This window comes from Schistosoma mansoni, chromosome 1 (genome assembly GCF_000237925.1).
Source record: "Schistosoma mansoni strain Puerto Rico chromosome 1, complete genome".
In the NCBI taxonomy this organism is placed as follows: Eukaryota; Metazoa; Platyhelminthes; class Trematoda; order Strigeidida; family Schistosomatidae; genus Schistosoma; species Schistosoma mansoni.
The window spans coordinates 34,397,025-34,412,732 of record NC_031495.1 but is presented as its reverse complement, the minus strand read 5'-3'; the positions used below and the strand labels follow the sequence as shown (position 1 = coordinate 34,412,732).

Below are 15,708 nucleotides of genomic sequence, written 5' to 3'. Positions count from 1 at the left end.
ATAATTAACGATGAAAGTTTAACTGACCAGTTCGAGCAAAAAATTAAAAACAAAAATTGCAAAACAGACAACAGTAATAATAATAAACAAATAATTGAAATCGAACCTGATAAATTCTTTCTTCATCAGTTAAAATTAAATAATTTGTATTGAATAAATCATCATCATCTCCACCATGCATCACATGACGTAATAGATCATTGCTAGCTGCACCAACCCGACTAGCTGCTTCAATAATAGCTTTACGTGAACTACTCGATACAGGACCTTGTTGTTGTGTGATGACATGATTAGCTTGATATGTTCCGTCATCTGATGTTGGATAAATTTCTTCATGTGTCTAGTTATCATGATAAAAATAAAAAAAATAATGATAAATTTTTTATTTGGAAAAAAGTACGTTCACTCATGTTTCCATACAGTATGAGATAGAATTTATCATATTGTGATGTAAATATGATCAGTTATGATCTGCAAGTCCTTTTTTCTACTTTATAAAATTTAACATATTCACACATAAATAGAGGTACATAAATACACAGAGACAGTATAGACTGTCAAATAACATTGTTGAAGATTCAAGACATTAGTAAACTGTTAGTGTTTGGTGGTAAGCGATTTTTAAGCATTGTTTATGTGTAGTGAAAATATTGAGGTTAGGTGTAAAATACTAGGTAGAGGGGGCTGGATAAGTGTTGTAAACTTTAATTTGTTGAAATAATGGGAATATGGTTTACCCAAGACCTGTAGTTGCCCATTTTTTTTCTATACGTTTTCTACCTAGTTTTGGAATGGACTAGGAATAACAGAGTAACAAACTCGAGACAGTACATTAATGGTGAGGGTATGTACAGATATTTTGGTAGGAGCATGTGAGGAAATAGTAATCTATAAATAAAGGACTTAAGTTGTATGAGTCGGTAGCGATCGCAATGGTATAGATGAACTTAGTCTCCGTTCATTTACAGTTTACATATCAGTTCATACATTTTATTTATTCCTTCTGAACTATATACTGTTTATATCTAGTTTAATACAGCCATTAATGACTATTTCGACCATAATTCCTCTTCAACTCGTTAATTTCCTATAACTATTGTTACTATGGAGTGTGTTATTCTAATTCAATACATATTTGTGCTAGGGGTTACGACTTTCTTGATGATGATTACATAGTTTGGGCCGTTTCGCTCACTGGAGAAGAGATAAGCAGATTTTTCTAGTAATGTAATTAAGCTGATGAGACACCGTGTCCAACACTAACACTAAAGATTGATTTTAAACTTATATTTATACACAAAATCAACTGAATCTAGAAAATAAACTGATTAATAAACAACGTAGAGACTTAAACTGGTATCTATAATCAGCATCATCAATAACCGGGACTGAACAGATAGTACTGGTGAGATTTACCAGTGACTAAGAAAATCTATGGATATGCTTAATCAATATTACGTAATTTTGAAACTGATAAATACCATGCAGTAAGAAATATAGAAGAATTTACGATCAATTTTGATAGAATTGAATGTGTAATCACAAAAAGCTGGGTTATATCAACAGGAATTTGAATGGCATTCCATGAAAGTGAATTACTATTGAATTCACACTTCTTAAACACGTATTACATTAGTCAAAACGTAAACCGTAAAATGGTAACTACTAAGAAATGTTGATTAGATGCTTTACAATTGATATTTAACGAATAATAAGAGAAAAAAAGTTAACTACTAAAGAAACATCAGGTAAACTAGGTTTTTGTTAATAAAAGTTAGTTTTTCTGTATAGTTAGCTTTTTTTTCAACTTCACATCTCTGACCTGATCTTTGCTATTATTTGATTAGATGTTATAAGTTTCAGTTTGGCAATTGTACTATGTCCAAAGGTTATGTTTTGTTGCTATACAAACACAGCTGTTTTACTTCGAATCTGACTTCTTGAATATCAAACGTTTTCTGAGTCTCTGTCTTCTCTACATATCCCCTTGAGTTAAGAATAACTGTCAAAGAGTTATGCGTGTCATCATCGAATCTATAGAATTTGCATAAGATTCCGTTTGTGTTAGAAGTCTCAAATATCCGTAGTTATAAATAAACATGGATTCAATCGTTTAAAACTCAACATCAATCACACTTTATGCTGGATATAACTCGAATAAATTACTATAGTACAAATTCATCGGTAACAAATATCATTAACTACCTGTCCCATAGCTAATGGTCGAGCTGATTGTAACAGATCAGTGAATGCATCTGCGACATGACGAGCAGCTGATAATAAATTTTGAGTTGATTCTTCAGTTTTCTCAGCAATAATTGGTTGACCAGTTTGATCAGCTTTTAAAGCACCAGATTCACGTCGTAGTACAGCGACACGTTTTAAATCATCAACAAATGCAGGGAAATGAATTGTAACTACACGAAATGATTGTTGCATCATCATCAAATCATCACCAGGATCATGTATTTGATCTAATGGTTGACCTTGTTGTACAGCATTGATATCAGTTGATTCAGCTCGATTAGCTGAACGTAAAGCTTGAGCTACAGCAGCATTCATAGCACCGACCTCATCAGTCACCTTCGCTTGACTGGCACCCATAGATTCACTTAACCAACGTTTAGATGCCTAAAATGAAGTAATGAAAAACAAAAAAAAGTATATGTTAGTAAAGTTCAAGTGTGGTTAACCGTGAAGACGTAGATATGCGTTTTCATACTTTATTTGAAACTTGTTAGCTGGATATATCTGTATCCCAGTGTTGATATTCATATGGAGATGACAGTTTGTACTGTTTTCAATATTAATAACGCAAAACTCGAAGAAATAAACACTCTTACAATTAATTGTCTTTTTTTAGGAGAAACGGTTTTGATAATTATGCAATATCTAGGTTTATTGCGTCAGCTTGAGTTCACATTAGACACACACATGAGACGAACAGATCATAATAAGTATGAATTTATTTGGAACAAGTTAAAAAAAGAAAAAAAACACATACTTCATCTGTTCCAACATTGAGTAGGTGACGTTCAGTTGGTGGACCAATATCTAAATGTTCTTTAGCAGCTTGTAATGTTTCCAAATCTTCATTAATTGTAATTAAAAGAGATTTTTGTGCTGGAGACATTTCTTGATAGTGGAAAATATGAGTCTAGTGATAATATAAAAAAGAGAGAAAGAAACGAACAAATATATGAAAAACCACTTTTGTTATTTGATTTTTCCAAAGAAAAAAATGTTTTCCTCAGTATAACAATACTGCTCATTACAAATGATTTGATAGGTGAACTTTAACAAGTCAATTATACGGGACGTCTGAATCAACAGTATCTGTGAATGTAAGGGTGTTAATGATACTGTAGTGAACAAGGACCCAGGTGAGGGAAACCAATTTACTGTTCAATGCGAAATTACAGAGTGCCTTCGTAAAATATGAAAACCATACATTAAATTTATTATTTGGATATCTTCCTTCAGTTTTCCTTTACATGTTTCGTGATTATCTCAGTTCTGTTGTTATCACAATTACTCTCTACTTCCCTTCTTGTTCTCTTCTATTGAATCTTCTGTTGCTAGGCATTTAACTTACTAGTGGTGCTACATACTACTTATATCTGTTAACATAAGTAGTATACACCTCATTACTACTTGATCGCCCACCGCTTCAAATATAACTATGAAATGGCATGTAAATAACAGACAATAACACTTTGAATGATATATAAGTAGACTAGTGCTTATTTAGTATCTTTCTGTTTTAACAGGTCTTGTATGAAATATTTAAAATTACCTATGGCTAAAAGAAAAGCTGATCTCCCGGAGACTGTACGAAGGAGAATAGGAAGGATTTCCATTCATTGCCTACGAGACACTTTAAAATTATGTTTAAATTAATCGAAAATTCTATAATAATTTAAAGAAATCTGTTATTCAGTAAAAGAGAAATAATCAGTGTTGAAATTCTTTCTATTTTGTTACTACATTAATAAATGAGAGCGAAAATCGGAAAAGCGTAAGTACAAAATTTAAGTATTGATTACCGAAATATAATATTATTTTGTTTGGAGGGTTGAAGGCGGTATGCTATGTATTACAGTTCAGGAGTCAGGACATATTAAATTTCAATCATTTGGATATAAGCTCAAACTCTGCTGGATATCATCGGTGATAAGTGTGTGTGGATCAGCACTGAGTATATTGAGTTTGTTTATTAGGTTAAAGGGCAGCACGAAAATGGAAAGTCGACTAGTATTTTTACCACTATTATTGATACTATTGACAAAGACACATTTAAATTATATATGACCAATTAGTTGACTTTTTAGGAGATATTAAATTGATAATCGTCAATGAGCTAATGAAATCCATGCTTAAAACAAATGAAATAGATAAGATTTTTTGATTCCATAAAAGCCAAAAATAATTCGAGAAATGTTTTAGCATATATAACATCCTTATCCACTGTGTGAGCAAGAATATCGGTATCCAAACAGCAAAAGAAAAAGTTTAATCATGGACTCTGAACTTAAACAAAGTGTTTTTCAGATTTTAAATAAAAAACTAAAATAAGGTATTTATTCACATTCACCGTAGCTCAGAATGAATAACGAATGTTAAACTTGACCGATGATCAACTGATATACATATATATATTCATTCTAATACAAGAAATATATACTTACTCCACCAGTCATAAAGTTATCAGGTGACATTTGGCGTGTTGTTGTTGCTGTTAATATACTTTGACCATCGATTACTGTAGAATTTTCATCACCTACAAGATTATTTTGTTGATGAATAGACCATACACCATTTGTATGGATTTGATGACTAGCTAAATCATTTCTGTGTTGGTGATGGTCGAATGGTTTTTCAACTACACCATTGACAAGTTGATCTTTTCCTCGAACACGAACAGGAACACGTTGATGCTGAACAATCGTAGCCCTGATATTAATAACAATAATAATGAAAACAAAGGTACAATGATCAAAATGATCGTTCAATAAAGTTTTTAACGAAGTTTTTTCTATATATATGAAGAGGAAACGTATAATTTCTGGTCTGTGGAACAATAGAAATTAATAACGAGTGAAAGTTGACCTCAGTTATATTAGAAAATTTTAATCGGTCAAAATATTGAAAAAATGAGCTTCATCCTACATATAGGATGGCAGTCAACAGAATTATATATTTAGTGACCAGAATTTATACATCAATGATAGGCACTTAATTATAGAAACCTATTAAGTTCAATCTAATTGTACAAAACGTTATTATTAAATGTTAGTAGTGAGTATTGGTCGCTATTACTGAACTTGATGAACTCTAGAAGTTTTATCATCATACAAAATTAGTTTTGAATATACTCATAGCAATCCTTCAGTTCATCAGTCATTAAAAACACACACCTCTAATTTGTTACAGATTATCAAACCATTTTCACAATACTTCAAATACAGTTACGCATATGACCAAAAGGCAAAAGTGTTCATATCATTCTCTATTGTAGAACACACATAGTTCCCAAGATGCCAATTATGAATAATTATTAAGACAACAATCATAACAACGCACACAAGTGTAAACTCCACATACAAACACACTGTTAAACTGATGTCATATTTCGGAAAAATTGACAAGTTTTCATAATGTCAAAATATTAATAATGTTGATATTAATAGTAAAAATACTAAGTGACAGTTTTTGTTTTTTCTTCACAAACCTATGAACATTTAACAGTTAAAATCAATCCAATATATGGCAAAAAAAAGTGAAATGTTTATTATGATATGGTTTAAGAAAATAATATTGTTGCCATTGCCAATAATCAATCAGATACACATAGTCAGAGAGAGTGCACATATGAAATCGAAAAAGAAGAAGAAAAACAAAACTGACAAACTGGACTTATAATAATAATCAAGAGAAAAATAAAAACATACAAATCAGTTCAGATTGTCAATGAATTAGAAAGTCTATCCAAGAAGTCGGCCAGTCAGTTATAAGCAACTTAGAATCTGGCGTGTATGTATTTCTCTTCAAGTTGTCATACCATATCAACACATCAGAATAAAATTACCGGGAAAAATGGTAGAGTAGAAGAAGTTGTGAAACTGTCCGTAATGGTAGATCTGGTTCGAGAAGGATGGATGAATTTGTTGAATAAAAATTACAAATTTTTAAAGACAAAGAATGAATGAATATAGGTTATTGTGAACTATTTTGAGACATGTCAACCTGAGTCCACAACCACTGATCATGAGGACCCCAGCCAGATAGTCTGTACACATCAACACAACTCAGTCCAACAGAAAATGACTTCATGAACTAATACTACATCTTGGTTTTGTAGCACCAAATTTTCTTTCAGCGAATTCCTATGACGGAAAAAATCGTGGTTTGAAGTAGGTGGTGGTTGGGTATTACTTAATTACGGATTACTCACGCCTGTAACCCCCAGTGAAGCATAGGCCGCCGACCAGCATTCTCCAACCCACTCTGTCCTACACCTTCCTTCCAAGTTCTATACAATTGTTGTTCATTGCCTGACACTGGTCTTTACCTCAAACGAGTCAGTGGGCTGTCCTCCATGCACGATTTTGCAGTTTATTCCATCATAGGAATTCCGTATGATATTGACTATCTTCTCAGGCACGCCATAGTGTCGAAGAAGCCTCCATAGTATTGTCCTGTCAACGCTATCACATGCTTTCTCGTAGTCAATGAAGTTGATGTAGAGTGATGAATTCCATTCAATTGGTTGTTGCACAATGATCCGTAGTGTTGAGATTTGGTCAGTACACGATCGATCCTTAAGGAATCCAGCCTGTTGGTCTCGAAGTTGGACGTCTACAGAGTCCTTCATTCTGTTTAACAATACCCTGTTGAAGATGTTTCCTGGTATTGAGAGAAGAGTGATACCCCTGTAGTCATCACAATGGTCGTTCTGGTATACTATAATTTCCAGCGAGCTTCTTCGTTATATCATACGATTGTCACATGTTTACTTCTCTTGCAGCCTTTTCCGCCGTCATTGCTCAATCTTCCACATATTTACGTTTGTCTGTTCTGATGCTTATCTTCACTTTCTTGTTTACTTCTGTGTATTCAGCGTGTGCTTTGGCTTTCTCCGTTCTTGTACGGCTGATATCGATTGCTTCCTTCTTGTTCCTCCTTTCTTCAATCTTATTCAGTGTATCAACAGTGAACCGTTCCTTGTGATGGTGCTTCTTGTGGCCGTCCTTGATTCATTTTCAGTTGTTATCTATGGTAGTTCCTTCTCCATTGAGTAGATCATGAAAGGCCTGAAAACTATTGCTGAAGACTACGTTGAATTCATTGAGTCTGACAGTATCTTGAAGAAAGGTCGTATTAAACTTTTGTGATGTTGTCCGCCCCGTTGTCTAGTGCTTCTTGGGCTTCGGTTTCATCTTGGCGACCAGCAAGTGATGATCTGATGCTACATCAGATTCTTTCCTGGTTCTGACGTCCTCCATCGTCGTTCTGAACTTTTTGTTGATGCAGATATGGTCGATTAGGTTCTATGTAGTGTGGGCCGGTGAAGTTCATGTGGTTTTGTGAATGCGTTAGTGTGGAAATATAGTGCCGCCTATGACCAGTTTATTGAAGGCACATAGGTTTGCAAATCTCTTACCATTTTCGTTCGTTTCTCCCAGTCCATGCCGTCCCAAGATGTCTCCATACTCAGTGTTGTCTATTCCAACTTTGTCATTTAGGTCATCCATCAGAATGGTCACGTCCTTTGTTGGGCACTTCTCGACAATTGACTGCATCCTATCGTAGAATTGATCTTTAATGTCTTCGTTGTAATCATTGGCAGGAGCATAGCATTGGATGACGTTCATTGTTATGCCCTCTCCCTTTGTTTTGAAGGAGGCTTTGATGATCCATGGCCCATCCTATAAGTGCTTTTTGTGCTTGTTTGGACAGCATCAATGCAATTCCCTGTGTATGTGGAGCATTTTCTTCTTCATGGCCGGAGTATGACAGAAGCTCTCCTGAAGCTAGTCATTGTTGTTGTCCAGCCTGCGTCCAATGTGTTTCACTGATTCCAAGCACCTCCAGGTTGTATCTTCTCATTTCTGCAGCAATTTGGAAGACTCTCCTGGTCTCCCACATTGTACGAGCATTTCATGTACCTAAATAAGTGGTTGTTCTGGTTGTTACAAGGGGCATCAGCCTCGTGATTTCCGAAGAAACTCGACTTTCACCATAAGGCGTCATAACTCTTCTAAATGAAGACTTTCTGACTCCCAGAGCAGAATTTAAATGGTTTGAGTAGTCGTTTCTGGTCAGCGTTTTTTAGCGAGTTAGTTTTAATGAATATCCTAAACGCTTTAGCCGGTAGTGATTCACTGCTTCATTAATCGATTTTCCATCTTCGCCTGGTACAATGCGTCAAAAGTCAGCATTGCCCAATCGGCTATTCCATATTCAAGAAATGAGTCTTATTTATTAATAAAAAAACTACGAATATATCTCGTATTCTACAAACGAAAATGACTCCCAAATTACCATAACACATGATTTCACAGTTATTAAGCGTTCGAACCATCCCATAGTTGACATTCAGGACTGGATTTCCATTAGTCTGTGTTATTACATGTGCACCGTATGTGGGTTGCTTGAATATTATTATTTTGTCACAAGTCTAATGGAATAGATGGATTGTAGCTAGTATAGGAAACTAGGATGTATGAATACAAACACAGATATGCAGGCACGTCTATTTGATGAATCCCTGAGTAGAATGAAATGTGCGTCCTGAATTCTATTGTAATCTGTAAGCCATCTCTATTCTGTAAAACACGTTAATTTTCATTATTATTTAAAACTTTCATGGGATGTTCCAGATGTTTCATGTATCTGAATTTTTAATTTCGACAATCATACAATTGAAAATGATATTTAGATTGAATAATAAAGAAATTTTGTTTAAAGGATCAAAATGAATACTTTAACTATAAGCTACCATATATATCAGAATAAAAGAGACATCGACTAGATGACTTACTTTAAAGTAGAAATTTTAACTCATGTGATGAAAATGCTTCAAACAATGGAGACGAAAATTATGCACACAAAAACACACATACGTAAAGATAAACGCATTAAACTAACCGTTCAGCTTGAACATTTTCTTCATACATTGCAGACTCTTCATCACCTTGCAAACCGGGATGATCAGTAGCTTTTTGTTTTTTCAATATGATATCAATGTAACCAGCAATTAGTTGAGAGATCTGTTCACCTTCTGATGTTTGAGCCGTGTAATATTCATCTGGTGAATATTCGCCAAAATCCTTTAATAATAATAAGAAAAATAAGGATTTATTTACATATCATACAGCTTCTTGAACATTAAATATATTCAGTTGGCAGAGAATTTAAATCACAAAGCATTCGACCAGTAAGTTAAAACAAAATAACTGAATTTTGTAATAGTTTTGATCTTGAACTGATGTAATTCACTATTCAAGTAGACACATGCTTCACGTCGTTATTGGTGGCGTTCCCTGACTACCAGGATCGAAGTAGGTGGACTAGAGATTGAAGTTACAACTTAGTTGTTAACAAGTCGAAGACATGGTTAGAGTAAACCAATTTGTTGTATTCAGCAAAATCACACACTACGTTTCTAAAATCTGAAAACAATATACTGAATACACCATTTTTGCACATCCTCCTTAAATTGTCTTTCACAAGCTTCATAACTCTTTTATTCATGTTGTTACTCGGACTGCTTCAGATTTTCTTTCTCTTCTCTTCACGTTCTACTTCTGTCAGAAAGAATCCTATTGCCGATTCTTGATGCATACTACTTTCATCTGCCCGTATAAGTAGCACACACCACACTACTACTACTACTACTACTACTACGGTTTTCATTATTATCAAGTAACAAGCTGTGTCAATAGAAAGTATTATTGATTCAGTAGTATGAAATGTAACTTATGAGATTAAATTTCCTTACCCATAAAAAGTAACAAAATATGATAACAAGAATGATTTATGAATAGATGCTACTATGGCACAATGGATGAAAAAATAAAAATAAAAATCGAAGTAAAAGTTTACCACTAACAACGATCATCGTGACTTTTTATATTGAAAAACACAAAAACAACAAAAAAGAAAATACTTTAGTTGCAAAACGAAATCAGTGAATCTAAAAAACATCTCATGAGTAAACCAATAGAAAACTGATATAATGAAGAGAATAATGAAAATATACTGGAGTTAACTTTCTACTACCAGAAGAAGAACGAATTAGAAGTGAAGTATTTTCAATTCAAAGAGAAGGAACAAATACTGGAAAAATGAGACGGGATATTCGGTATTTTACATGTGATGTATGCTATTTATCTTGGCAGGCATAATTAGTATGTAACACCAGTCAGAAGTGGAATGCATGGCAGCAGAAGATTAGGAAGATCGAATTCAAGGCAACAGGAATGTAAACAGTGAGTAATTGTAATAACAGTAGGAATGAAGGAACGATGACGTTTGGTTATCCCCACCAATTCTGCATCCATTACACATCTTCTAATATTATTTAATAACGAGATTAGATAATCCATCAATCTTTTCATAAGAATCAATTATGCTTAATTAACATTATATTCCAGTTAGTTATGTACACCTTGACAAAACTTTGTGATAAACAGTAATAATTTATCTCCACCCTTGCTTACGTTTTCTAATTCCCTTGAAGTATTAAAATAACTTAAGTGAACAGCAATTCTAAGAAAGAAGACGGTAAACTTACAAATGGATATAAATTAGACTACAAAGTCACAATACTCACATTATATGTATTAGTTGTCATTATTGACTTAGTAATTTGAATGTACAATTACAGAAAAACGAAATTATTCACATAAGCCCAGGAATCATTACTTCAGTGAGGTGTTCCAGTATAAAAAAACAAACATATAATCGTTACACGTAAACTACGGATACGTCTATTTGGTGAATTGTGTCTATCTATATATATATTGGGAGAGTAGTTGACAAACCGTTCTCATGTCCGAAGTCAAATACTGGAGAAGAATATAATAATGTCGCCCTGTACAAAATTACAAATTCGAGTTTTGTGGTATATATCTCCAACAGGCTTTAGGCAACGAGTGAAAAATAGGCAGCACTGGACAGCTGTGTTATTCCAATATGAAACTCCTTAAGAGTGGACATACTTAATCTGCCAGGAATCAAAACCAGGACCCTCAGGCTTTGCAGCGTGTGTTTAACCTTTACACCGCTGAGGGGCCTGGACCCGATTTTCGACAGAGTCGTCAGTACACATAGCTGAAGAGTCTCGAGCTAAAACGAAACAGGTATTCAGTCCTTTCTGGTACTCATTGGCAGTATGACGAAGGTCAGTGAGTGGTGTAAACCACAAAAGGATTCCAATATACTGACCTACCTATTCACTATCTCATAAGTTGTTATAACAAGACTTAATTCTAATAATGAGTGGTCAAAAGCAAGTAGCTCAAACTACTGAGTCAAAGCTGTTTATATTTAAAGAATTCAAATAGCCACATTTATAATAAGAACAATTTAAAATTCCTCCGTAAACATGATGAAAAAATAGGTGAAAAACCGTAGTTAAAATGTTTAGGAAAAAGTTTGTCCAACGAATTCCTAAATTGTATGCAGTACTTCATTAAACACTTTAATCGATAATCGTGTAATGTTTAAAACTACATTATAGAATTTACTTTTCTCAGCAAAACAATCAACAAAGTCAAAATAATAATGATGTCAATCGAAGAGGTGAACACTTGACATAAGCAACTTATCGTCAAAAAGGGATATATAGTAAATATGAAATAACTAAGCACAAAAGTATCCCGACCATTACAGTTGTGACTTCGAATCATTCGCTATTAGAGAAGTTCAATTACAAACATATTAGAAAAAGTTCAATTAATCAGTCAACTTTATTCAATGTTAAGAATTTGTTTCAATGGGGAAAATTACTTAAAAAATCAATCATTTCTATGAAATATTACTATTATCATCAATATTATTGGTATTTTACCATAGTAAATGCATGTGGTGAGGCAGCCCATTTACAAATCGATGTAAGCGGCCAAATTTTCAAAACTTCTTTGGTTTTTTCATCTAATCGAACTACACTATCCTTTGTTATACCCAACAAACGTGGTATCAATTTATTTTTGCCTTTGATTCGTTCCTAAAAGGAAAAAGACAAAAAATAGACAAAAACGTGTAACAATAAATTAACATTAATGACCAGCATAATAGATACATAACAAAGGACATTGTTCTATTCGATATAAAACTTATTCTCAGAAAGCAATGACAAGTATATGAAAGAAATTTTAATTCTAATCACAGATTACAATATTTTATGTATAAACGTTGAAGATCTGTGGAAATGAATGTGTACAGATCATTGATGAGGTAGAAAAGATGATAACTATTGAATGTTCAAAAGAAAAAAAAACAAAAAAAACTAACATCTAGTGTATTAATCTCCATATTTGTTTCTTTCTTTCTCTCTCTCAGATAGACAAGTTATAAAAGACATTGCTCACACAATGAAGATTCCCAGATGATACAGTTATACTTTGATTTTATTAACTTTTATTTCAAACACAGTTCATATATCCATAATATAGAAATATGGTTTGAAATTGAATTCATTTGGTATCGATTGTTTGAATCTTCCCATTGATATTTAGGACTGCAATTGATCAGTCTCTTATTGGCATATGTGCATACTGTGCGTATTGCATCCATATAGCCTTAATTCACAGGCATTATAAGCAAAGATGGATAGTGGCTAGTAGTGGAATCCAGGACGCGCGTTTCATCTTATTTGAGACTCGTCAGCTGACTTTACCTGCATCTCAAAGTTGATGTTCATTCTGGGACTCGAACCTATTACCTTTCGCTTCAAACGCCATCGCGTTATCCACTCAGCTACTGAGTTCTGATAGCCACTTGCCTGTGCGATGGGGTGAAGTCTGACGAATCCTAAATAGAACGAAAAGCGCGTCCCGGATTCCACTGCTAGCCACTATCCATGTTTGCTAATGATTTGAGATTGTTCAGGAAAATATACATAAACAAATCATACAGTATGTAAAGTAATCCATTTATTTTATGCCGAAAGTTTCTTTAACTTAATATATTGACAGAAAAAAAAGAATTCTAATAATTGATAGTGACTGGTGCTAAAATAAAAAAACTATTGGTTTTTCTTTTTATTCACAGAGAACCAGTGACCTGTTTTCTTTTTTAACAATATTGAAAAAGTGAAGATATTGAATAGTCATTTAATTTCATCACAACTAATGAATACATTCTGAGAAAGAACTCGTATAGTTCTTTATATCTTAAAAAGAGGGTGGCAACCAATCGAATTTTTCAAGGGGAACAATACAAACAAAAAGACAAGGAAGAGAGCTTACTTTTACTAGGAAAAATGTAATTCCATAAGTTTTTAATGAACGACAAAATTGACAATATTTCACTTTCGCTTCAATTTCACTTAAACCGCATAATTCAGCATGCTGTTGAAAGATTTTCTTTTCTAAACTACGAATTTTTGCATATTCTTTCGGTAGAAAATCTTTCAAACTATAGAAAAATAGATAAAATCATTGACTAAACATCTGAAGAGAACTTTGTGAAGAGAAATGAGAATTAAAGATACATTTATTACCGTTGAATGAGTTCTATAAGAACGAAGCTCAGCCATACCCAGTGTAGAATCAAACTACCCATCAGTTATGACGATGAACGCTATACAAACTCATTTTTTGTGTTTTATGCTGTATAATACTTATCACCGCTAAGCAAAACCAATTATATTCAGGTTACTTTTACTCTCGGTAAACTGTAACGGGTGGTATAGACTAGTCTCGCATTATTCAGATTTACCTTCATGCTGGACAATATGTAGATAATTTCTTCGAATAACGGTTGTATTTTTCCTCATCCATTAGATATTGTGCTTTCCCAAACTCCTAAATTTGTTTAAGGATCACAACTTTTGCATAACTAACATATAAAGCCAACATGATTTTCAGTTAGCGAATTTTAAATACTTAATACTTCTCAAGGTAAGCATCGTAGTTCTGAATAAAACGATTTTATGAGACCTGATAACTGTTTTACGCTCAGTTAGATTACAGCCGGTTGGAGACAGAAGTTGAAATTGATTTCTGTGCGCTGGTCGATTAGATGATCTGAGCATAGAACTTTCTACACTTATATGATTCAGAAGATTTATTTTCCTAAGTAAACGAATTCGGATGTTAAATTTCAATGCGAATGACAGTCATTGCAAAAACGTCAATGAAACTCTCTTTCTGTGGAAAAGACATGAAATGACGGGGGCAATTTGTAGCTTTTGGATGTGTTGTGTTTTCTGAGATCAATGGCTTAATGTAAAAGTTTTTGTTGTCGACCGGGAAAACATCATCAGGACTAACATCATGTAGAAGTGAGCAATAAGATTTCCTGTTGAGATTAACACACACTGAATATGTACAGCAATCACAATCACCGATCAATGTAAAGGTGTTCACAGATAGGTATTTAATAACTTGAAATGAATAAACTGTAATTACATTAAGCTAATAATTCATTGTTACATCGTTTTTCAATAGTTGATAGTCTATCAAGAACATGTCAAAAAACATTCAATTACATTTTCGATAATAAACAGATATACAAGGAAGAGATTAATGAAAACGCTAAAACAATGGGATGCATTCAATTCCAACATGACGGAAAAGTTCCAGAATCGCAGATATTCAATGTCAGTGAACAAAGGAGATACATCTTTACTATGCAAACAGTCAAAAAACAAAATTGAAAAACTGAAGTCGTGACAACTGAATGAATGAGTCGCTCTCTTGGTCCGTAAATTTCATTTTACATGTGTCTGGAATCCTAGACATCTATCCTTCATTAAAAATGGTGAAAGCACTTATTATTATTTCTGAAGGACAGCATTCGTCACGGATCAACCTCGGTTGGTAGTTATACTATGAAAAATCGGAAAGCACTAGACAACTGTTTTTCTTTAATCTCCAAATTCAATCATATTTCATATATTTGCTATTATTTGTTTCATACCTTGTGATATTTTATGAGCAGTAAGTTTAATGAATAAAAACAATTCACTTCATACTTTTTTTATAGAATTAAATACTAATTCTTATTCTGTGAAACTTACTCTAAAAAATTAGGTTTAAATTTCTCAGCAACATAATTTCCAAATTGAACTTGGCATTGAATACCAGCTAAATAGACAGCTTCTTCTAAAGAAACAGGATGAGTTCCTTTCAAAATAGCATCCTTAAGCTAAAAAATAAAAAAAAGAAAGAAAATTTATGAAATAACGATATAATAAGTGAAAAAGCCACGAAAATTGCAGACTCTTCCAACTTCGTTTCTAAATAAACATTCACATTTCTTTCAGTGTTTTTGTTTGGAAAATGACAAAATATGAATTTGCTTTTCTAAATGTAATATGCTAATTTTAAATGTAGAAATATCCATGAATGGCTTATAAAAACCAAAAATCCCAACGTTAATCAATACATTGATTGATAAATATTAGACCCGTGTTAAAATTTCTAACTCAGTTATACTGCCCTATACAATCACAAAAAGTAATCTGAAATGAACAAA

At 33.2% G+C, this 15,708-nt stretch overlaps 1 protein-coding gene across 1 annotated transcript in view; it reads right to left on the bottom strand.

Moving 5' to 3' along the window:
- Smp_142630 (putative talin 2) overlaps window positions 1-15,708 on the bottom strand; it is a gene marked incomplete at both ends in the record, with an annotated part of 107,308 nt that overhangs the window by 49,219 nt on the left and 42,381 nt on the right. The window contains 7 exons of the mRNA XM_018794169.1: window positions 2,206-2,631; window positions 3,005-3,157; window positions 4,689-4,953; window positions 9,151-9,332; window positions 12,077-12,232; window positions 13,476-13,644; window positions 15,251-15,378. Coding sequence (XP_018648608.1) covers window positions 2,206-2,631; window positions 3,005-3,157; window positions 4,689-4,953; window positions 9,151-9,332; window positions 12,077-12,232; window positions 13,476-13,644; window positions 15,251-15,378 — 1,479 coding nt within the window. The remainder of the gene's footprint in view (window positions 1-2,205; window positions 2,632-3,004; window positions 3,158-4,688; window positions 4,954-9,150; window positions 9,333-12,076; window positions 12,233-13,475; window positions 13,645-15,250; window positions 15,379-15,708) is intronic.